Source organism: Acyrthosiphon pisum, chromosome A2 (assembly GCF_005508785.2).
Source record: "Acyrthosiphon pisum isolate AL4f chromosome A2, pea_aphid_22Mar2018_4r6ur, whole genome shotgun sequence".
Taxonomy (NCBI): domain Eukaryota; kingdom Metazoa; phylum Arthropoda; class Insecta; order Hemiptera; family Aphididae; genus Acyrthosiphon; species Acyrthosiphon pisum.
This window is the reverse complement of record NC_042495.1, coordinates 8,058,423-8,085,513: the sequence shown is the minus strand read 5'-3', so window position 1 is coordinate 8,085,513 and position 27,091 is coordinate 8,058,423. Positions and strand designations below refer to the sequence as shown.

Below are 27,091 nucleotides of genomic sequence, written 5' to 3'. Positions count from 1 at the left end.
CGGACACCGTAAAGTGCTCTTTCACATACGAATCTCCTATATCGCCGGCATCCTTGGTTGAGGAGGAGGGAGGGGTAAACTGTAGACTTCATTCCTCTCGGAAGCAGCCACACTGTATTAGGCGTGTTGCCCGTTTTACTGTCAGCCATATGGCGGCGATATTCACCTAGGCCGTCCACGAGATCCATGTCACCAGCACCCCCCCCCCCCCCCCCTTCTAATGTCGGGTCCAAACTTGGGGCAATCGTTTGTGGTCCAAACAAAATTACTCGTTTGTACCTCGTTAGTGCACGTTACTGCTTTATCCCTTCCAAAGTTATTCGCATTTCGTACAGGGAGGTGCCAAGGACATGCCAGTACCCCCCCACCATTTCGAATTTCGGGTAATATTCTTTGTACATTTTTAAATTTAGTAAGAATAAGTATGTCCGTAGGTATTTATTATTATTTATATATTATTATATAAATTATTAAATTATATTTATTACCTATTTATTACATAGGCAATGCAATAAATTACATAGGTATTAATATTATTATTATTTGTAATATTTGGGTTTTTTTTAATAAAGTTTGATAAAATGATGTGCTAAACGTTTAATATAATACTCATTCCCAAAGGTGATACGTTTATGATTATTCATTAATATAATGGCAAATCATAAAAACATATCGATTTTTAAAATTTTTTTTTTTCAAAATGTGTGTTTTAGGATGCTTTATAAGAATGTAAAAAAAAGCCCGGGCAAACTTCGTTTTGAAGTTATTGTTGAAAACTTCAAAAACTGAATTTTTTCGTTGCGTGTTTTTTTTTTTAAACAAATACTTAGAATAGAATATTTTTTTATTTATTTTTTTAAAAATGTGTGGTTTTTAACGCTTAATAGATTGGTGAAATCAAAACTTACCTATCATACTTACTTTTGAAGTTGTACAAGTCGAGGGATATTTTCGATTTACGGAGCGGAGCGACGGCGCCAAGGAGCGTATAGGCATTGTCCATACCACACGCAAACATTTTAAATATTATTTTCAATGTTTACGTGCAAAAACTTCAAAAGTAAGTATGATAGGTAAGTTTTGATTTCACCAATCTATTAAGCGTTAAAAACCACACACGCTTCCCGGTTTGTTAGTTTAAATTTTGAGAAGCGATTAATGATTACCGGTAACCACACCAAGTTCAATATTGGGGTAACTTGTAGTGGTACCTTTTTTTTTTTTTTAAGCTGATAAATTCAAAATTCTAGTTTAGCAACATATCGATTTTTAAAATTTTTTTGAAATTTTTCGTTTATACGTAAATATTACTATTCCATATGAACATTCAATTGCTATACGATATAAAAAAATATATTTGTTAAATTATTAATCTGAGATGAGTATAGTTTAAATCAATAAATAATAGTAAAGTAAAAGTAAAAGGGTATACAGTATCAATTATGATAAAAATTCAATAAAATTGTTTTTATAATTTATTAATTAGAAACTAGAAAGACATATTCACTCTTTATGTGATTTATCTAATTAAAGAAATTGATTAACTTTTTTTAAACTGAGTTAAGTTAATATTTTTTTCTATATTAACTTTGAACTTATCGAGTTAAATTTATAATTTGTTAACTGTTAACTTTTAACTTATCGATCTTGTGTCCTCTTAACTTAACTTAACTTGAGTTAATTATTTTCATTAACTTGCCCACCTTTATTTACCTAACAGGGTATGCGTAATACCTGTATGTGTATACCTACTTATTTAATGTAATTACAATTTAACTGATACGTACATAAAAATATTATTTCAAATTCTAATAATATAGATGCCATTATACCAACAGGCAACAGTTACTCTAGTATAGCCTATAGGCACCTAAATTATATTATCATGTTCGCATTTTTAGTTACATTTTGATTTATTTTAAGTATAGATAACAATATTGAATTTAATTGATGTCAGTGTTATCGCAAATAAATATTGTAAAGGTATTTAAATTTATAACCATTTTAGATATCTATATGAAATATTAGTGTTTCGGAACAATTAACTTTGAAGATATTATTTAAAATATATTCAACAGTTAATAAATGAAAAAATATGCATTTAAACATAATAGCGTTATAAGATTTTCAAACCATTATGTTTATTGTTTACACATTAGGTACTTTTTTGGTTTATACTAACCTCTAAAAACGTTAATTTTTTTTACTGAATAGGTACTGATTAATTTATATATTATGTTTTTATAAAGAACTCAGTGTTTTGTGTATGTAGTAATAACAGGTAGGTGTAACTACTATAATATATTTCATCTTTACATTACAATGATTGTAATTTATAATTTCACCCTTATCCCTTAAGTTGAAAATATAATGTCTGAATTAGCGTATCATTAATTTTCACCTTAGCATTGTTAATAATTGGGTACCTATATATTGTAATATATTGTATGGATGTATTAATTATAACTTTTCAATTATTTTTATTAGAACGTCCAATGGGTTCAGATTAAGCTTTATTTCACATTGGACCGCTTCATCGATACTGTTTCAGCAAGTGGCCAATATTTTTTTTATGACTTTATTGAACTTTATTTGAATTTTTTATTTGCGAGCCTAATATAATAAATCCTTGTATAAATTACTGAAAAGTAATTATAAATATTTTATGCAGGTAGTTATTACTTATTTGGCATACAAGTAATAAATTCTTGTACGAATTTATGAAATTTAATGAACATTATTACTCCGCATTAGTAGCTAAATAGTTTTAAAATTTATATTTTATAAATAATTTTATCATGATATAAAATAAATATTTTATAAATGAATCAAAAAAAAATAAATAAATCTTTAATTAATTTGGTATAATATTTATAAATGAAGCGATAAGTATTATCTGGAGGTCAACCATCAAACCATCAACTGTATATTTAAATGAACAATAACATATATATATTTTTATTTTAACTTAATTTATTTAATTCATAGACGTTTGATTATTTTGGAAGTGGTTAAGTCAAAACTTGGGTGGATTATTTTTAACAATGTAATATATACATCCTTGATACAAAGAATTGATTTTGTTTTACGTCAAAAAGAACTATTTTTTAGAGAAAGAATTTTTATATGAGTTGTTTTTGTGTATTTTGGGTCAAAACTTAAGTTTATTACAAAGTGAGTTGAACTTTTACCGATCATCCGAATAGTCGATTTGCTGCCTTAGTGCTATCTCGACTTTGCTCAACGTTTGTGAGCTATTATTTCCCATAAACCTATACCTAAGTGTTTTGTGTATAGGTACCAACGTTTCTAAAACTTTTTTGTCCGTGGAACCCTTTTTATGTCCACTTTTATCGTGGAACCCCTACTTTTTATTTTTTTTTAAACTTTTTAGATATTTTTATTTAGCTTTCAAAAATAAGTTATTACAGCTCGACAATTAGAACCCCTACTATGTTTCAATAGTCATATCAGTGACACAGTTTAAGAAACGCTGGACTGTATACAGTATATATACCTATAATATACAATTCTAAATATTCAATAATAAATTTATCCTAACTATGATTTACCAACAATTGGTACATATTATATAATATGATATAATAATATAATATATCATATTATACAATACTATAATAGGTACATATTATTATAACACAAATCATATAAATCATATAAATCTCGTATCTGTGAGTTTAATAAATCATACATCAAACAAATGTAAGGGTAGTATAGGTACCTACTGAAAATTATGCAATGACTCAATAAATTCAATATTAATATATTATATTATTATGTGCGCGGTATTGGTATAGGTACCTACAATCTACCTATTCTAACAGTTAAAAGAGGCCATAACCACATAAGTCACCGAGTGTACAACCAGGGATATTTTATATTTTATTTAGAGTTAATATAAGACAATAGGAGAACGTAAGGGGTCAAAGATAAATTAAAATGTATTTTTATCTTAAAATCTGTATGAAATAAAATAAATTAATAAATAAAGTATATTGGTAAAGTACGCAGCTATATTGACAAAGTATCGTTCTATTATATTCAGCAGGTATAAATAGTCACTCGGACGGGAGTCAAACATTTTTTTATTAGGTACTTTTTGAAATATACATTTACTCTATATGGACACTTAATAATCACTGGATAGTGGATATTATCATTTATTAGTTTATCACACACTCACATTTCAGTTTAAGTCCGGCCAATATTTTTAGGTTGTTGAGTCCTTTCAGCCTATTAGCGTTACCCAGAAGTCACCACGTGGAGCTTGGCTGACTGATAAAATTAAAGACTAAAAATTCCGTAAACAGCTTAAAACGAGTTAAAATATATTGAAAATGTTATGGTGTATAGAAAATACACTATTATATACTAATATATATACATTCAGTGAAAATTATATGTATCTGAAGTTATTCGTTTTTGAATTACAACAAAATAAGAAAGTTGCTAGGCATATGAGAAATCGAATGTTGTAGAAATTTGAACTTCAAACGCTCATAAAAATTGAATTTGAGTTTCTGGTAGATATTTTTATTTTTTTTTTTGATAAACGTAGAAAAACTGATGAGTAATCTTGTATTAAATTTTCAAATTTTTGATTTAAAAAAAAAAATTATATGAATTTCTAATTAAAATAATTTGTGATTTTTACGTATTTTTAAAACTTTGAACTTTTAGGATTATTATAGAACCTAGTTGGAATTTTCTTCTTTAGTAGGTATATTTTTAATTCCGTGTTTAGTTGCTGGATTATTAACATGTTTTGTAGCTGCGTAGAGTATAGTGCCCTTTCTTACCTTCTTAACTTGGGGGTGCTTCTTGTGCTAGGTTTCTTATACTTTATATAGGACATCGTTTGAATACCCCAGTGCATAGCCTTAATGCCTTATCCTTATGCTGGAGTTTAACATGCTTGTCCAGTATTTTTAGGTGAGAGTGACTGGATGATTGATTTGGAATCGCTCCAAAGTATATTATAGTTATAAATATTGTTACCGGTAGCGGCTCGTGAGTAAATATTCTGGGGAGACTTAAATTATATAACATAAATTCCATATAACAACGAACAAGAAAAACCTTTTTATTGAAAAAATTAATTATATTAAATATTAATATTTCATTTAATATTTAGTTGATATTTTTAATTTAAATTAATACTAAATTTAATTAAATTGATTTTTTTGTTTGTATGTTAAAGCATTAAAACCACTGGTTAGTAAAAATTCTATTATATTTTCTTTTTGCATTTTAAAATATGAACAAATGCTGAAATGCTTATAAAAATGTAAAATATAATAATAAATGTTAGACGGATATACGTATATAATTAATAAACCGTGAATAAAACGTCTAAAGCTAGTAAAACTAATTATTAAACACGGGCCACACAGTACACGGGATACACGGCGCAGCGGCACGGCAATTATTGTGTTGCACCCAGGTTCAAAAGCGTCTATGATACGCAGCTTATTCTCCCCGGCTCCCTCCGACCAACCAGCCATGCCATTTACATGTCACGTTTGCAACTGACGGCTTCAGTTTACTGAACCGTCGACCGTCGTAATGAGCCGAAATGACCCGCAGAAATTACTAAAATAGTATTTTTATCGAGATAGCTATTAATAGGTTTTCGATTTTGTGACTTTCAATTCAATATAATAATTAACAATAAAAACGATATAATGTATTTTAAATACAAATGAAAATATTTCTATATATTATACATTATTATTTTTAATTAATTATATTATTTACAAGTAGTTGGTTTATTTTTAAGGGGAGACGCAGTCTCAAAGTCTCCCCTGACGAGCCACCCCTCATTGTTACAACTAACGGTTCTAAAATCTATAATATCTCAATTTGTATTCTTATTGTCAATTATTATTCTTAAGAAGCCGCAATAAGCCCATAAACAATAATATCTTAAACAATATGTAATTATAGGTTATTATTTCTGTTATTCTTTGTATTTATTGCTAGATATATTCTTTTGTGTACTTATTTGATTTAAATAAATATTTTATACTTTTTATTAGTATGTTATTATCTGCTTACAAGCATTTCAATCACGTAAGAGGTAAATTAGTTTTTATGTCATATAGAAACCTTAACATTATTAATTATTCTGTAAAGTAATAAAATGTATTAATTCTATAAATAGGTACGAGGTATACCTATGGTTTTTTTTTAAATTTGAATAGTAGGTACTTATTTAGAATACGTATGTCTGATGAAATATTACCTAAGTTGGTAGGTTGGTATTTCATCAGTTATTGACTATTGTCTATGAATATTAATAAGTCGAATAATTTTTAAACTATATTATTCCTCCCCCTACCGACTATAACATAATTATTTATCATTTTAAAAGTCAGGTTAATGTGATTGTAAAATTTACTACAATATTTTTTCACTCGTTCAAATAGTTTGAAAATTTAATACTAAGTTCTTCTTACTAATTTGTGTATACTATTTAAAAAATAAATGTGTAGGACGAGGAAATCATAATAAAATTTAATGTTCCCAAATAAGAAATTGCCTATACATAACACCTTAAAAATTGAATGTTTAAATGTATTTATTAATTAAATGAATGTGTTCACTATTTGAAGTCAATTGTAAAATAGATGTAGTATTGTAGTATTATTTTTTCATCGATTTTATTACAAATTTTTTTTATCATTTCGTAGATTGTCTATTTTTAAGTAGGTACAAAAATTCGTTGAATTTGCCTATATAGACCCCTTTTATTTAACGAAACATTAACAATATTATTGTTCCCAAGGTGGATAATAATATATGATAATATTGATAATAACCACATTGATTGTTCCATTGTTGTTATCAACATTTTGATTATATTTCATTAATGCAAACTGATAAGGGTTATCTGTAGTTGTCGAAGGATAAATATTAGAAAGTGAACGAGTATAAATTCTATATAATTTCGATTTAGCAATTGCGCTGCAGCTGCTGTGTCGAAGAATGAGGGCCAGGAATATATCTTCTCACTGAAGGTTATTTTCATAGTTTTATTTTGGCTATTGGCTTTCATTTGTCGACACGTCACTATCTAGACTGTGGTAAAAGTATCGTTTATCAATCAACAGATTTTACTAGTTAGGTAAGATTTTTTTTTAATATTTATTTATTAATTAATTACATTCATTATATTGTCTTATCTGTATGCGATTTTATTTACTGCTCAAACAATAAACAATTAAGACACATTGATTTAATGATAAAATAAAATAATAAAATATGTAGCTACATTTGGTTTAAATATAAGTATAGAATATATTGTTACGAGTACCTATTGATTGTAATAAATTTGAAGTAAGTTCAAGAGATTTATTTGTAAAATTATAATTAATATAAGTATTGGAAGTAAAAAAATATTAATGATAGATATATCTTATAAAGTAATATTTAGAAACAAGGAAACGTGGGAACATGTAGGATCTTGTGAATTAAAAAGTACCTGTGCTTTAGTATAAATTTCTGACAGTTACCGGAAAATTTACCCCCATTATCTAAATAAAATAATACCAACAATTGTACATAGTTTTTTTGTCAGTTTTCTATATTATATTATAGTGGATTATACCCAAGGGTGTGTCATATTCAGTGGCGTGTATCATAAAAAAAATTGGTGTTGCTCAAATAATTTTAGGTGACATACCCCTCATAATACTGTTATACCGACCTTTACAATTTCTTATTTTTTTTCTATCAATACCCATTCACCCATATTTAAGGTATTGCCTGAGCAACACTTGGATCCCATGTTACACGCCACTGTTCATATTAATTAGGTAACTATGTAAGGTGATTTTTTTTAATTGATCATATGTGTGTATTTATGGCTGGGGTGGCTGAACTTACATTTTTATTCATATATATTATGATGTATAATCATAGATTAGATTGTTACATACTATGTAAAATATTACATATAATAATCGGGGATCAAAAAATTCAAAGTTTTTTTTAACAAAACCCGGAGTGGTGTAAATGGGTTTTAACAATTTGCAAATGAATGCTGTTTCCTGACACTTTTTATTATGACATGTTTTTGCTTACATATTTAATATTATATAAAAAGTTACTTATACAAATATATAGTGAGAATGGAAGATAATGTTTAAAAGTAAAATAACATGTACCTATTTTATCATAAAAGTTAATATTTTTATTTTTTATTAGTTACTAAAAAGTAATAAAAAAGCAGTTTAAAATTTGTTAATTTTTTTGTTTATTAGGTTTTAGTAATGCTACCTATGTTATAAGTTTGTATTGATGTACCTAATTATAAAAATATAAAAATATTGAAATATGATAAGAAATAATATTAAATTCTATGAGGAGTGAAATACATTTTTTTGTCTGTCATCATGTTAAAGAGCAGAAAAAAGTTTTAAATTTAACTTTGAGGGTAGTTTCTGGTAGTATATATTGGATCTAGTTATTACTTTGATTTCTTCAAGGGTTTCTTTGTACCTTTTATAATAACATTGAACTATTAACAAATAAAAGGAAATAAATATTGAAATTAGAAATGTTTAAAAATTGTTTTTTTTTTGTTTAAATTGGTAAAATGTTTGTTTCTTAGTCAAATTGCTTAAAGCTATAATACAAAGTACTTCATAAGCTGCTCTTATAGTTAATCAAAAATATCTATGAGTTTGAATTTTGACAAAGTTCATTCAAATCATAAATATTTTTTTATCATTTTGTAGTTAATAATTCATAAATGTCATTAATTTTAATAAGCACTTAAGGATTGAACATTTAAAAAGTACAGAGGTCAAAGATTTTGGAAAATGTCTACATTTTTGGGACCCACAACATACTATTGGATAACTTTTTTCTTTGTTTTTAATTTATTGATAATTGCTATCTTAGTCTGACAGTGTTGTGGCAACACATCCCTGGTACACTTGTAATCGTTGCAGCAAATGATGATGAGTGATGAAAATAAATTTCAAACATCAATGTACAATATTTGCTTACACGAAAATACTGTATCAAATTATTTGAAATTGTATTTATATTTATACATAAAATATATCTTTTCTCTTTCATATATTATGTATATATAGGTAGTAATCTAATAGTTAATATTTTATACCATAAAAAAATATATATAAATGTACGCGACCCACAGTTTGAGAACCTTTTTATCAATGTCAAGATTAAGAATTTACGAATTTCTATAATGTATGATTTTTTTAATGGAAGTTGTCAAAATGTTGTATATTTATCTATCTGCCTGTCTCATCTCAAAATTATAATTGAGTACATAAAATATGATATTATTAATTATTTACTTAATTAGGTTAATTAGGTAGGTATTTAAAATAGTAAATACTTTCAAATACTTAAAAAGTAAGTGTCAATCACACAAATAAAAATGTATTTTTCTCAAAATATTTATTTGTTGTTTTTTTGATTGTTACATTTTATAAACATGATTTTAAAAGTGCATCTGTGAGATTTTTTGTTATCATTATGCCCTCTCCCCAACACCCAACACTGAGTGTTGTATATTATAAACACCTGAAAAAATATAAATTTCTTTTTATTATTTGTCATATTATTATGTAATTTAAATTATCTTTTAAAAATAGATAAAATGTTCAGTAAATTGTGGGAATTAGTACAAATGGGCGGGCATAGTCCCCTAAAAAGTCCTCCTAATCCAAAAGTTAGCAATTACTTAGTACTAAGCATATAATTACTATAATTTTTGAAAATGGTTATTATTGAAAAAAATATGGAAAAACGGAAATTTTTACGCGAACCAAGTTTTCTACGAAGTTTATATAGATTTTATGCTGTAACTTAAAAATGGATAACCGGTGATACTTGATATTTTCACCAAATGTTTGTTTTTTACTTTTTCTGTACATGATAAAATTTTAAAAATATTTTGACGCTCATTGAGCAATTTATTTATTTATAGACATCCAACATTTTTGATTTTTTGTAATTTTATTTTCTATAAATATCAATAAATAAATTTTCAGTAAGTTAAAAGTTTTTATATACGTTTTAAGTTTGAATTTTGACGAAATTCGTAAATATCGCGAACATATGATAATATATGTTGTGCTTATAAATATAAGATTTTAAAACTTAATATAAAATTCCTCATACATTTTTCTGTTAAAGACATTTTAAGTATAAGTTTAGAAAAAATTTGATATTTAAACGAAGAATTACGATTCCAGTTGTTTTGTTATTTATTTTAATTATTCACATTTCATGTATATTCGAGTGTATATTATTATATTATTTTAAATACACAATTACATTTTCAAAACATTTAGATTTATTTTATGCTACCTATTTCCTATTTATATTTTATGCTGTATTACTTAGTATTACTAGTTTATGCAATGTATTTATATCATAATACGCTGACATATCTTCGGTCATAATCGCTTTTCATATAGGTAAAAATAGCGTTGAAATCAAATAATACACTCATTACAGTGACCTACTCAAATACGAGATACACTATATAGACTCCTACATACAGTAGGTACTCATGAGTCCTACTGTACAATAAAGCGGTTACCTACTTTCCCCATTTTTAAATCCGTGCCAATCGTGTACGAACAGAATTTAAGTGTTACCAAATTCATGAATTAGTCTTTAAAAGTCAGCTTTGTGCCATTGCGAACTCAGCAATTACATTTTTAGGATTTCGTGAAATAATTATCAGAAAATGTGATATAATATAATATTATTCCTTTGATTGTTTGATATAGATAATAATATAATATAACCGAACGTGTCCTGAATGACTGACTGATGAATTTAGAACCTAAACTAAATAAATAGCTAGTGATTTGAAATGGTATCAAAGGTAGGTTGTACCACTATAATATAGAGGTACACTAAGAAAGATTTTTAAAAATTTTCATTTTAAACAAGTGATCATATAATGATTAAATTCTTTAAATATGATATCTAAATTTAAAATTTTCATAATGGAAATAGAATTTTTTTGTTTATTAATGATTGTTATTGGACAGTGGTTACTCGGGTAGATGAGGTAAAATGAGCATAAAATCGTCGCAGCGTGGCTTCGAATAAAAAACTTAAATCTTAAAACAAATAGTTACATGAGATTTTATTCATAAAATGGTTCATCTATATAATATGTTGACTATAGCCTTAAAAACTACTATGCCGATTTTAACGAACATTTCAAAGATTATTCTTAGAGTTATTAAGGGCCGTTCTTACAATGTCCAGTAAAGTGTCGGTTAACTTTAACCGGAGGTCGTAAGAACCAGCCTTTGAAAGCTTAGATAGAAGTTTGAACCACTCTCAAAAATATACTAAAAGCTCTAAAATGTGAACTGAGGTATACTAAAACCGATGTACTCCAATACAACGCCGTGTTTATATACTTTTTCATTTTTTACCGTGGTCGAAGTTGGTAACCAGACTCTGGTTATAAAACTAGAAATTTATAAATATTAGGGTGGTCTGTCCATTGCTTCGTTCAACTTCTCCCTGCGGGGTAAATGTCCCTCACCGACCCATCAGGTTGCTCCCTTTGCATCTTGTAAATAAATATATATTCTGTAATTTAAAAATGTGAAAGACAAAATATACAAAACTTTTTTTAAATAATAGATAGTTTAAGTATTTAATTATTATTAATAATTATTTATTTTTGTGTTGTCGTTTAAAATGGCAATTATATGTGAAAGATAAAATATAATATACAAATCTTTCATGTATAATAATATATTGTACCGTGCTATTGAGTTTTTGGATTTGTAGTTGATGAGTGGAAATTAAAATCCATAATGTGGTAGGTATTATAAAGGCACTTGCGAAAGCCTTTATTTATTTTTTTTGTTATGAAAAATTGATTCTCCTGACGATACATGACACACAGTCTTAAAACCTCAAAAGTAAATGTTGATAAAAAAAGTTATAAAGCTATAAAATGTAAGAAAAGGTCCCTCATAAGTGATTAGTTGTTAAAATTGGAATAAAAAAGTGGAGATGAGCGTAAATCTACAATAATTCTATAAAAATAAATAAATAAATGTTTGAAGTTGAAATTCGTCAAAATATCGAAAATTTGCATATTGCTTTGTAATTAAAATTGCATACAGTTCCTAATAATAATATCTGGAGTTTGAAAATGTGTTAAGTGTTATTTCATAAATATTGTCTATGGTTTATTTTTTATATTGAATACTCAGTGAAATTTTTAAAATATTTTGACTAATTTTAAGCTAATTATAGGCATTTGACATTTTCGAATTTTGTATACTATTTTTTTAATGTTGATTTATATTTCAAGTTCGCTCAAAAATCCATAAAACGTAACACAATATAACACATAAGTTGTGTTTATAGCAATTAAAAAATATTAAAAATACATATGCGCAATTTTTTTTTTAAATCGTAAATTGTAATCATAATATAATTTTATTAAAAAAAATGATGTTTATAACGACTTAAAATTATGTAAAAAATATTTTCAAAATCATTAATAGTTTTATAACAAAATGTGTTATATTTTACAAGTATATTTTAATTATTTGTTACTTATGTCTTATAGTATCGTTAACCGAAGTAGGTACTTTTTATATGGTATTAATTTAATTCAAAGCTTTATTTTATGAGTAGGTATTTAAATATGATAATATAATGTGTTTTATCATTTATCTACTTGACCACTTCAGATTAATGATTACTTACACTTTCAAAAGTACTTATGATTTATTGTTATCCTGTTGTTTTTTATGTGGTTGTATGAATTTGTAATACTGAAATTGAATGATTAAAATATTATTGAAATTCAAAATTTGTAAAGGTATCAAATATTGAAGTATCATACTATGGGTATATTATTAATATTTTTAGGCATCATTAACAAGGTTATTAAAATATAAAATAAAATATACTGTTCATTATAAATATTCTTTATACAACCTTAAATATAAAATAAATAAATACCAATTTATCCTAAGTTCAAAGTTGTATACTGGTCTAGCCTAACCTAACTAAAAGGTCAACACAATAAAACCTCCCCAAAAGCGATATATTTTGTTACCCTCCTCTCAAATAAAAAATGTTTACAAATTAAAGATCATTCTATTTTATAAAAATGTATCGTACTATCGTGGCATAGACATTAAAATCGTGAGACTTTACCTTAGATCGGAGTGGTCCAACCTGCGTAGCCTTTTTTTGGCCTACCCCTAGAAGACTTATATTAAAAATAATAACTTTTTTCAGAAAAAAAAATAAAAAATTGCTATAAATCACAGATATACGTGCAATAAAGAACGTCCAAAACCATGATTAAATTCAGCTCGCTACGCACGTTTGTTGTAGGTACTGTGCTTGCTTTGTATACCAACTATATCAAACCTGAACTCTCGTGGTGAGAGATTTTTTTTAACTATTAAACTATAAAAGGTTGGACCTTAGATCATCACTGTGTAATCTTTTTTCTCATTCAATCTTTGTACTTTTACGCTGTTCCAAATAACAAGCCACCAAGCGGCAACGGGTGAGACCGGTTTTGCTATGTAAATCTGGTATCTTCTTATTTAGAACAGAGTAAGTGTAGTTACTAGTTTGTATTATAATAAAGCAGTTCAATAGTTCATATTTCATTGATTTAATTGCACATCAATTTAACCCTTCTTCGTTTTATATAATATGATCATTGATCAGTATATTTTATTCATTCAAATTAAATTAATGTGAATGTTTTTTATGAGCGTCTGAAATAAAAGTGTTGATAAAACGCGTCAAAACGAAAATTTGCAAATTATTTTGAATTAAAAATTCACAAAAAAATTCTATTTATATCTATATGATTTGAAAACTCAATACAAGATTCCACATAATTTTTTTACTCTTATCTAATAAAAAAAATTACCGAAAAGGCCACGGGCGAGACCGGTTTTGCTATGTAAATCTGGTATCTTCTTATTAAGAACAGAGTAGGAGTAAGTTTGTAATATAATAGAGCAGTTCAATATAGTTCATACTTCATTGATTTAATTGCACATCAATTTAAATCTTCTTCGTTTTATATAATATGATCATTGATCAATATATTTTATTCATTCAAATCAAATGAATGTGAATGTTTTTTATGAGCGTCTGAAATAAAAGTGTTGATAAAACTCGTCAAAACGAAAACATGCAAATTATTTTGAATTAAAAATTGATAAAAAAATTCTATTTATATCTATATGATTTGAAAACTCAATACAAGATTCCACATAATTTTCTTACACTTATCTAATAAAAAAAAAAATTACCGAAAAGTCAAATTTATTTATTTTGTTGTAATTAAAAAACAATTGACCATAGATACTTGAAATTTTCACGAAATGTTTATTTGATAATTTTCTATACATGATAAAACTTTAAAAATGTTTTAAGTCGTATTGAGACATTTGCAATATTCGATTTTTTCTAGATTTTTTTATATCTAAGATCTTAAAATGTAATACAAGATTCCTCACTAGTTATAAAATTATAATAGCAGTTGAAAAATATATCTGATACTTAGGCACAATTTTTTTCGACATTAAATTATAAATCGTTAAATTGTCTGACATTTTACAAAATAAATTACAAGCATTATATTGACAACAGCCACACTAATTATTTAAAAATATAAAGTAATATACTACATGCGTTTTTTGTTGTATCATTTTTAAACGCAGATTTAGGAAATATACTTTTTCATTATTTGCTCTATCTGATACAGTCACATTAAAACATTTGAAACATTAGACCATAACTGATAAGTAATTAAAATATAGGTATACAATTGATTTAAATAATAATTTATGTTATGATATTAATTCTGTATAGCTTTAGAATTTAGGTACTGCATTCTTATACAGTTATACCATATACTATTTTTTACTTTAAATGTTATATATAGTAGTCTCAGATGCATACAGCATTGTAGGTAGTTTTAATGATTAAAAAATATTTTGACTATTCAAAATGTAGAATGCAAGATAATTATATCCTATAATAGTTCATGTCGATTTTGCAAGTGCTCTATTTACCACACGTTTTTAATACACTCTTTGTCTACAATTAATTATTAATAACATACGCAATTTCTGTTACTTTCACTAGGTATACCTATTTCATGGAATAACATAATATATTGCATTACATGTTGAAATAACTAACATATTTTTATATTCATGAACATTTTTCTATGATTTATGACATACTTATTAGTAGATGTAGTGTATTATTCAAATATTTTGAATACCTATATTCATTAAATACGAGAATGAATATAAGTAACTTTGTGCTAAAATATCTTGTTTTCTCCTAAACCCAGTACCCACAATATATTAAATGCATGTTCTTATAAATAGGTTAAACAATATATTGGAAAATACAAGTAATATTAAGTTATATTTAAATTATTTATAAAGTAAAAGAGTTATTCACTTGAAATATTCTCAGTTCTGTGTTTTGTATAGAGGTTGTCTGATGTCTCGTGGACTCTGATAACTAGAAATCGGGGTGGTGGTAAATAGTGTTGTAAAGTATTTGAGTAAAAGTATTAATTATTAAAATATTTTTTTTACTATTGAATACTTTTTTTTATTTCTTAATTAATTGTTTATATTTATAATCCTTGTTAAATAAAAATACCGTGCCCTCGTAGTTATCCTTCAACGTTGCAACAATGTTATATTATAATATATCGTATTATAATTATATTTATCATTTATGGACAATTCGATATAGGTTTTCATCGATTAATACCTCAAATAAAACTTTTTTTTTTAAATAAAGTAAATACGCCACTGCTTTGGTAGTCAAATGTAAAAAATCCCTATAGTATTCAGCCCACTATTCAAAAGAGTCTGGAAAAACGGAGATACCAGTTTTTGACAAAATCTTGCTATAACTAAAAAAAAAATAATAATTTAAACATTTTTAGATTCTGAGCGGACCGAGATACTAGTGATTTTACAATGATTTTATAAAGAAAATTGGATCAAAATGGTACTTTAGAAAGGTCATATTGCGTATCTCTCAATAGTTTTTTAACACCACGGAAAAACCCACCAAAATACTCTATTGCTAAACTATTTTTTTTCTAATGCTTTGTTTATCACAATAAAAACGTTTTTAAATGACCACTTAAAAAATTTAAATGTATTATTTTATATTTATTCAATTGAATTTACTATTGAACATAAACATAGTTTATGAATGTAATTTAAAATTATATAATATTATTTATTAAACATAGGTACTAATTTCTATACATAAATATATATATTGCTACATATAATTACTAATTGTTACACTGATCCTCCGCTCAGAATCGTTTTTTATCGAATACCTATTTTCCGAGGACCGAGGGGACTTCCAACACTGCTGACATACTCCACCCCGCTGCACTTACCCACTTCTTTTTAAGCTTTATTCTTTCATTTCCACTACCTATCCGTTTACTATATTTTTTTTAAACAATAAATTAATATCATGTTTTGTATATGTTGGGAATGACCCACCTTAGATGAACTCTTGAAGGACAATTCTTTCAAAGTTTGTTTTAAAGTTAGTAGGATTTATTGAGTATTAATTTAATTTAATCTATTTAATACAAATAAAAATACATTTTAAACAACCTTAAAGTAAATGTATACATAAGTCATAAAAAAACCGAGAAATCTCAAGTGTATGTGATTAGAGATAAATAGCTTAATGCCCAAATGCAATCATTGTATTAAAACACACTTCTAATAATATACCGATTCAAGTACCACATTATTAATATGATAATACACATACAACTTAGGCATATTTTATTTTGTTATGCAAAATTTGCTTATAACACTGGTTACTTTTATATAAATTTAAAAAAAACATAATATGTACGTACATATTTATTTATGGCATTCATGCCACTTAATATTAAAAATCTCAAACAGTTTTTGTGTGTTTATCTAGTTATATATTAAATCACAACACATTAACTCCCTATTGAAAAATTTCAAGATACAACATTTTTAGATTTCACTATAGGTATCACTAAAGTTTGTTGGCTTTTTTTTGTTAGAAAATTAATTTTCTTGTAGTGGTAAATGGGTAACAGTAAAAATTGTTGACCTCCTGAGCATCAAATAATCAAATACTGTATTACTAATAGTAAAATAAATTACTTTATTAGCCATAATATTATAGTATATATACTAAGCACTATAGGCTAACAGACCGTCTTTGCTATGAATCGTTTTCCGTCGGTATACAATGATTTTATGTCATTGAATTCAAATTTGAAACATCCATTACAGTGACCTACACGACACCTAATGTGCAGCAGAGCAGTACCCCAAGTGGGTACCTTTTTAGCCACCTTGTTAAATATGAATGTAATAATAACACAATACATCCAATTTTAATATCACAATACATCAGTACCACATGTCCACATAGTATATTTACTCTAATCCTCCATAATATTTTGTATTTGTTTGTTATGGTTCCGTCACCAGTAAGTCTTAGTCTCATACTCAGAAATTATTTAGGCACCATAATAAAACTAAAATAAAATAAATAAATAGTTATATTATATAGTTCAGTAGTTAACCATTAATAGGACAGTTAATAGTTGTAAATAAAGACTAATAAAATACTTAAGACGATTTCCTAAAGACCCTTTAATCGTCATTTCTTAACCATTGTCATTTGTCACACATTTTATCTGTTGTCACTGAATGTTCTTTTTTGTACAAATTGAATACCAGTATCAACTAGGTACTCTATGTTATGCATCATGCAGTTATTAATTCTGCGTGAATAACTCATTAAAATAATAAAATTCATTTTTAACAATATATATAAATAAGTTTATAGATAACGTTTGTAAGATAGGTATACATTTTAAACTACACATGTCATACAATATAGCGACAAGCTATTAACAACCACATACTAACATGGTTATGTTTTAATATAATAAAATACAATTTCAAGTATTAAAAGTATTTACCCTTTTTCCATAAATAAATCATGTACTAGACTTACTACATATTAACTTACCTTATGATATCTAAATACAGAGAAATATCACGTTTTTAGATTAAAGACTGCTGGTGTACGGTTGCCTGGTGGCAGGACGATAACAAACAAAAAGGTACCCAATATTCTAGTATGCAAACATTAATAAAATCATTGGATTACTTGGACTAATGAAGTATTCGACACTAATATATATTTATAACAGAATTCAGATTACAGTAGTTTTTTATAATTATTAAGTACAGGCATATAGCCCTTGTTTGTACCCAAAAGAAAAAAATATAATACTAACTAGGTCTTTAAATATTAAAGTTGCCAAATAATATTGCATACCTATTATCTGATGTTACTGTGTTAATGTTTGATGCATTATTGCATTACTTATGGGTTATGATAAAGGAGAATGAAAGTTTTTCGTTATCTCATCTTAGGATACGGTATAGTGATTCGTTTCTTTGATAGTTATAGTTAAATTATAGAAAACCTGGAATTGAGCTTAAAGAATAATTAAAACAAGAAGATAGGTCTTTAAAATGTGCATGGTATAACAACTATAACTGCATATGTGGTAAAATTAGTTAACACTTAATATTAAGAAATAATTGTCTAATAGTTTTATCAACTGGATTATTTTTTGGACAAGTGTTTCTGTTTTTAGTGATAATAAAATAAAGAGAAAAAAAAAGTAGGGAAGAGTGTTTTCAGTGCCAAATAGACAATATATTAGCCCACCGAGTTTTAGTACTTAAACCAGTCCTAAAAAGTTAACTGTCCATTTTTCAATAAGACATAATATTTATTATTTATTACTTTTCATATATTTCATTGTTCAGAGTTCGGGCATTCAAATATTTTCAGCCATATGTGACAAGCAGGCCCAAATTGTATGTGGCTTATCGAGTTAAACTCCCTGAGCCTATTCAGGCCTGAATTTTTTACTAGGTATTTAAAATATTAAATATTATTCTAAATGTATATTAATATATATTTTTTTTAAGTTCAGTGGATACATTGGCACCAGTGGCAGGTTTAAAGGTCGTTTATTTGACAAATGCTGTCGCAATGGACACCTCTCTTAATATGTATACTGTGCTCTCCTAAATTATATAGTTAATTGTTTTTTAATTTTTACTACAACAAATAAAAACATTTTACATTACAAACTGCAATATCATTTAATATTTTTAGATTAGATTAGGTTAATAAAAATAATAATTTTGTAAGTATTTTACTGATACATTTTGTCCTTTTAATGTATTTGCCCGTTTATTTAAACTCTTAAATCCACCACTGATTGGTACCCCACTGAGGCCTCTACCTGCAGACACCCCTTATTAGCATTTAGTAAAGGGATGAAACATTCTAAATTATATGAAGTATACAATCTATTATTATTATTTCCAAAATACAAGGTTTTAAATTTTAGTTTATCTGTATTTTACTGCTTCTTTTTGCATTCCTAATTTCTCCGCCAACTACGTGTTAAATGAACCTATTAGATCGTTAATCAATGTGGATCCTTTTTTCCGATGGGCTGTTTATGAAATTTAATAGTTATGTTTATTGTATATATTACTATAAAGCTTTCTGGTTGTAAATACGTTCTATTTATCTGTATATTGTACTCCTGTAAAACAAGGGCTGATCGTATATTTGTTAAAATAAAGTATAAAATATATGTGTAGAAATCTTCATATTATATTCACTTAAAAATTATCACTGCTGTGTACAGAGAGGTCTATTTAACATTCAACTATCATTATTTTAATTTATTATAATTTAAAATAATTTAAAATATATGCATCAAATTATATTTTATATAGTTATAATTACTTAAAATAAAATATTTTAAACCATCTATATAATATAGAAGTATTTACATATTCACTTTAAATGTATCACTAATGTGTTACAGAGTGGTCTATTTATCGTACTACAATTATTATTTTAATTTATTATAATTACAAATTATATAATACTCTGTAATAGATTATAATTTTTGATTTTCATTATGTTCTAGGCTATCTATAATTTTAGTTTTATTTTTTGAAAGTATAATATTGCTTGGAAAATGTATAAGACATTTAAACAATTCTAGGCATTAAAAATTTAAAAAAATACAATGTTTAAGGAGATGCAAAACTTTCTTTCATTGATATTATTTAAATTTTAAATGCAACTATTTTTTTTCATTGATCATGTAAAAGATATATATCTCAATATTAAACAAAATATAAGCGAACAAATGGTTGCCTAGATAAATCCTTCAAAAATTCCGTGTGTAAAATAAAAATTATAGAAATTGACTTATTATTGCCTATTATTTTTCCCATTATTATTATTCTTTATTTTACTAAAGAAATCAAAGCTTATTTTTAAATAAAAAAACATGTGTATTTTAATGCATAATTATTTGTATGTCAACTTATATCAATGATACTCATATGAAATAATAATAATGTGAAGTTTGTGGTTGATGGTAAGTGTGGTTTCCTGTCATGTAATTCCTAGAATATAGTCAATTTAGATAAAAACAAAAACATAAGTAGTTGTGAATAATAAAACTGTTTTAATATTTAATATTTTAGTTGTAATAGTTTATATTATTATTTATACATTTTTTAGTTTATAACAAAAAATGTCAATTGTAATAATATAGGTCTAAAATAAATATAATAATATTTTTATATTATTCCTATTTGAATCACCATAATCATTTATTTTAATTATTATATTTTACAAGTTCCGAAACAATTTAAAACTTAATTTTATCTAATCAATTAAGACTGATAATTATTTGGTTAACACCTACTTTATGTTTTCATTCAAGTTTCAAACAATATTTTTAATAGGTATTTGCTTTATTCGTAAAACAACATCAAACTCAAACGTTATACTCATTCACACAAAATTTTTAATTTTACTATACAATATTACTTAATTTATTTGGAAAATTTGTTTTTCATTTCAGTTGTTCAATATGAGTCACGATCATCACAATCACAATCACCAGGCAATAGAAAATCATCAGCATCCTACCGAAAGTAGTGATTCCTGCTGTTCTGGTTCTGAAGCGCCAGCAAGCAGTGGACAACATATGATGCATCATATGATGTCTGTAAGTTACATGATATGATCCACTAAATATAAATCATCCATTTTAGGCAATTCATGTTGAACATTTTTTTTTTTTAGATGTCATTCCATTTTGGTACTAATGAAACTGTATTGTTTGATTGGTGGACATTTTCTACAACCAGTGGTCTAGTGTATTCAATGATTGGAATTTTTTTAATGGCAACATTATACGAGGGATTGAAATATTTCAGGTAATTAATCACTTGTTAATCGAAAATATTATATTACTTAATTATATTCCATTATATATTTTAGAGAATATTTATTTTGGAAATCTTATAATGCTATACAGTATAGATCAGTGCAAATTCCATTAGAAAAAGGACCAAATGATCCTGTTTCACAGTAAGTTTTTTTATATCTAAATTTTTTATAATATTGTTATTAGTTATAATTTTTAAGTTTTTAAAAATCAGGCATACTGAAAGTGGTTTATTTTAAAGGGTTTAATGTATGTGTGTATTCAATTTCGATACATATACAAATTATACACATTTTATATGGTTTTAAAAATATTAATTCATTTAAATTATATTACCTATATTGTGTAGTATTTTATTATAAGTTTTAACTAAATCTTACATAAACTTTAAAGAACAAGTAAAACACAATTATTATACCAAAATATTTATTATTAATTATTACTGATAAACTGAAACGATTATTGAATACAATTTAGTGATATATTAAAGTCATTAATTTAAAGCTTAACACTATGTGTGTATACAATTAAGTAACTAGTCATTAACTAATAAATAATTAATATATTTATAACACATGATATTATATAATATTCATTAGTTAATGGATTGTTACTTGAATGTATGCACATATGGTGTTTTAGTGTATGTCATTTTAAAACCTAATAAATTAATATTTCTTGTTTCTTGTACATCAAATTAATTTCTATTTTTGAATTATTTAGTAAAACAACATAATATATTATTCTTGTTATGACTTTTTTGTGTACAATTTTTAATTTTTTTTAAATATTAAAATAAATGTATTAATTATACAATTGACTATTATGGAATTATTGTGCAATCAAAGATGCATAATGCATAGATATTTGAAATTGAAATGATATAATAAGTTGCTATAACAATATTCTTACACTAATAATAGTATATAATATGTTAATCTACACTATAACATAATATTTTGTTAACAGCTAAACAAAAACTAATTGTATGATACACATTTTATTGCTAACATTTATTGAAAAAATATATTGATAAAAATAATTTGAAAGTACGTTTGTAAGCATTAAGTTGAATAAATTAATATTTGAACAGCAATACGAGCAGAATTCAATTATAGGATAAATATATCAAGAATTATTAGTTGCATTTAAAATGTATCTTTTGGCATCTTAACTGGGCCAGATTTAGGGTTGTGGGTGCCCCATGGCCCATATAAGGTTGACAAACTTATTACAACTGCCAACAGGTACTTATTATGTGGGGTCTCTTATTAATTGATTCTTGTGCCCGGGTGCCCCCCCCCTAAATCCGGCCCTGCAGCCTAACCAGCAGTCGGCAAGGTTACCTACATAGCCCATATTATTTTTCAGCTTTACATTGAAGGCCACATAAAACTAAACATTTAAAAAAATACAAATTTAACATAATATTATACTTGTAGATTTATTAATATTAAAAATCAAAATATGAGTTACGTTACTCAGTTGTCCTGATTTACTGGTTTTAAATAAATATTATTAGAGGAAAAATTTTAAAATATGTTTTTAAAACAAATTTTTAAAAATATTTTCAGCAAACATTTTTCAAATTAATATTATAGTATAATTTATTGATTTAAATAAAAAAAAATAATTAATTCACAACTAAAAAGTATGAAAATATTTATTGTGATTTTTGATATTAAACATTTTCCAATTATTTGTTTATATCAGCTTTTATATTGGATGTTGAATCTTGAATGTTGATATTCATAAAGCTGCATTCAATTGTCTGTCGCTTAATTGGAAACAATATTTATTATTTTTGATATTTTTGATATTTAATAAAGGAAAATACCTGCACATTAAATATAAGTGCTAATGAAAGTACTAAAGATTTTTTTAGCAAAACTTCCGATACCTTTAAAATCTAATTTTAATAGATTTTAAATAAAATATTAGTTTGTTACTAGTTTATTACTTTCTTGAAAAGTAGTTTTAAAAACATTGGTGTTTATCAATTCAATATAATATATAAAAGTTAGATTCAAATTTAACAATGTTTACAGAAAAAGAGTTTTGAAAAAACTTGATTTTTTCCTTGTATACGTAAAAGTCAGAAAATTGTACTGAAAATTAATTTTTTTAATTTTATTTAAAAAATAATTATTTATGGTTTCCTAATAAAGTTGGATGCAGTTGTGATTCAATTACAATTTTACAATATACAAATTATTACAAAGTGATATAAATGCTGTTCATTAATAATATGTTTGTATAATCATTTTAATTTCATTTGAAATGCTTTTATCTGACAATAGTTTGTCTTTACCTTGCATTTTGACATTCAATTCATTAAATAAAGTTGTTTATATTAATTAAAATGCAAGAATAAAAATCTACTTTTTATTTGAAAATTCTTGTGCACTTTTAGATTCTAATTTATTGACAAAAATTTTTATTTTTGTAAAAACTATTACTTTATACATTCTGCAATCGAAACAAAACTTGTGAGTTTGTTCTGATATAGTTATTAAGACATTTAAATTCTATATAATTGGCTCCATTAATAATTTTATTTTTATTGATTCAGTCTGACATTATTTGTGGTTAGAAACAAATTATTTAAAAACTAATTTTATTTCAGAATGGTTGGAAAGGTGCTTTTAAAACAACCCCTGTAAGTGTAACACAATTGGATTAACTTTTTAACTGCATGTAAAAATTATGTATTTTCAAACCCATGGAATTTTTTGTTTGGTAAACCATTGGAAATGAGTAGATTGCTTTCACAAAATTAATCAATTAAAACGGGATTTAATAATTAATAAATAAATTGTTTGCATGCTGTGTATTATGGAAAAATATTTTAAAATACCTTGCATGTACCTACCTAAATGTAATTATAATTATTATTGAATATATTATATAAAAGAAAATAGAATTTTTATAGTGGATACTTTTTGTTACTATTTTTATTTGCATGTGAAAGGTTAAAACTATAAATGCAAAGAAACCGCCATAGGTCTCAACAATTTATTTTGGTATATTCCTTCTGCCCTTCTTTAAAGGACATTTTATTTCAACAGAAATAGTAATATTTGTACTTCTCTGCAAATGTTAAATTCAAAGTATGTATTGATGAAAACGAATAAAAACCTTTAATCTTAGTAATAAGGTTTGTGTACTACGGTAACACAGGTTGTATTCATCATTTAGTAAGCAATTCACATTAATTTGCACAATATTTAATCCTCTAAAAATTGAGAAATATGAATTTCTGATATTGTCATAAATTATAAATTGTTCAAATTAGTGCGATTTGCTAGCTTAATGAATGTTGACATAAAAATATTAAAATACCAAATAACTATAGATAATAATATATGCATGTAAAATGTATGCAGTTATTTGAATTTGATTTTAATAAATTTTCAAGTTTTTTGACAGTCTAAAATATTATTTATTGGCAATAATTGAAAAAAAACATTAAAAGCTAAAATGCTTCTCATAGCTTTAAATGACTCAAAAAGAGTTATCAGTTACAACAAAAAAACAAAATCGATTTTGTCAAAAACATGTGTTGCGTAAGAAATACCGTTTTTCTTATTTTATTTTTACTTTTTACCGATGCTTTTGAAAACTACTGAATATTTTTACTATTAACCTCCCCCCCCCCAAATACTAACTAGATTTACTTTCTTGCCAGAAAAAATACACAGTATATTGTAAAATCAATATAATATTATATTATATATTATGCATCGCTAAACTCAAAATCTAAAATATGGTTTAAATAATTGAAAATATAGTCGTCAAGTAAACTTAAAAATAACAGTATTTTACTAAATTTATCAATAATAAAGGAATGACTGAACATTTTTGTTAAATCATCTTGCACAGCTATTATTTGTTATTTTTTGTTTCCACTAGAAAAAAATCTGTAGTATTCAATTTTAGTTTTTAATCTGCATGCTATTAAAATGTAGTGTTTTGAATTTTAAAATATTATATAAAAACTTATCAAAGTACAATATACTAAAGACTGAACTTATTCATTGATTATATTTTGTATTTTTTTTTTTACAGGCCCACAATGTTCAGTTTAACACATTTACTTCAAACATTCCTGCACATAGTTCAAATATCCATCAGTTATTTATTGATGTTGATATTTATGACGTACAATGTTTGGTTATGCTTAGCTGTTTTATTTGGCGCTACTTTGGGTTACTTCTTATTTGGATGGAAAAAATCAGTTGTTGTTGATGTCACAGAACATTGTCACTGAAATTATTGTTTCACATAAAAATATATTATGTTCTTATTTACTATAAAGTGTATACAATATTATAATTCATAAATATATTTTATATGGCATATTAGCTTAGAAGTGCTTCCACCAGTTATTTTATTCACTGGTTTGACTAAGCAATATATTAGATAGACACCCTGATTTTTTCAGGTCCATTTTATAAATTATACTTCATCATTATATGATTTTCTTGATGATATACAGCCTCGTGACAATGTATTATCGAAAACTCCAAGATGGCTTATTTGAATTTATTAAAAACAAATGTATACTTTTATCATGTATGTACTATTAAATAAATTTTTGTATTTTATGATTTGATTAAATCTTGATGTTTTAATAAATTGTGTATCTTTATTTCTCTAATTACCCATTACATTATATTATATAACATTATTATCTAATTAATCAACCTACATTATTAAGTTATTTAAGTATAAAAATTAAAAATGTTTTAACTCTTTCATTCACTCGTCTTAGATCCCTAAATCAATGTTATGATTTTTAATCGCATTGCAATTATAAAAATTAGAATTCACATAATAGCTCACCTACTAGCAAATTATCATAAATCATCATACACAATAGATTTGAAGTATTTATATATCTAACCCTAATTAATTGAATAAAAAATTGGATCATGGCCATCATTGGCGTCCACATTCCATATAATCATATTATTCTGTGACACAATGGCACCCAAGATATATTTTTCAGGTGTAGCAAGAAAAAACTTTACCCACCACCTTACAAAATCAAATTTATATTATTTTTTACATTTTATCATATTTTAATTGATAATATTAGTAAATATTAAGGTATTACCCAATATAAACTGTGATTAATTATGAACATATTTCAAGTTGATTATATTATGTTATTATACTCACCCACCCCTTATTTATAAGGTTGGGCGCCACTGCTGTGACATAATATAGGTAACATAATGATTAACTATTAGTACAAGTTTCTTTTTGTTTTCTTGTATTCTAAATTTTATCTTTCTTATCGAAACAATTCTATATTAATTCACCTAATTTTACTACGATTTGTGATATTTGTTTTTGTCTTTCACCTGCAGCGTCCAGAATCAATAGGGCTTTGAGAAATATTAGTTATATTAAATAATCCCTAGTAAAAAAAAAAGATAATATAATTTTACAATCTGTAAGTCATATTGTGGAGTGATTTCCATAGTTGTTCAACTTTTATATATATACCTATGTATTTTTGAAAACCTAAATATACTTTTTCAATTCCTCAATTTGTCTCAATCTAATATTTTTATTCAATGGATTTTTGCTTGTTTGTATTCGTTCAAAAAGTCAGCAACTCGGCATAAAATAAACTTGACTAACATTTCT

General features: G+C 25.5%; 1 protein-coding gene and 1 non-coding gene across 4 annotated transcripts; one reads left to right on the top strand and one right to left on the bottom strand.

Moving 5' to 3' along the window:
• Positions 1-6,926: 6,926 nt before the first annotated feature.
• LOC100165693 (high-affinity copper uptake protein-like) lies at positions 6,927-26,071 on the top strand. 3 transcript variants are annotated; one of them, XM_008182447.3, is made up of 6 exons: positions 6,927-7,147; positions 21,065-21,211; positions 21,289-21,422; positions 21,487-21,576; positions 24,060-24,092; positions 25,502-26,071. In XM_008182447.3, the coding sequence occupies exons 2-6, from the start codon at positions 21,074-21,076 to the stop codon at positions 25,701-25,703; spliced, it is 597 nt and encodes a 198-aa protein (XP_008180669.1). In that variant the 5' UTR covers positions 6,927-7,147; positions 21,065-21,073; the 3' UTR covers positions 25,704-26,071.
• On the bottom strand, positions 11,271-11,328 carry Mir3015a-1 (microRNA mir-3015a-1). Its single transcript, NR_040177.1, has one exon. It is a non-coding gene; the product is annotated as a microRNA mir-3015a-1 (primary transcript).
• Positions 26,072-27,091: the final 1,020 nt, after the last annotated feature.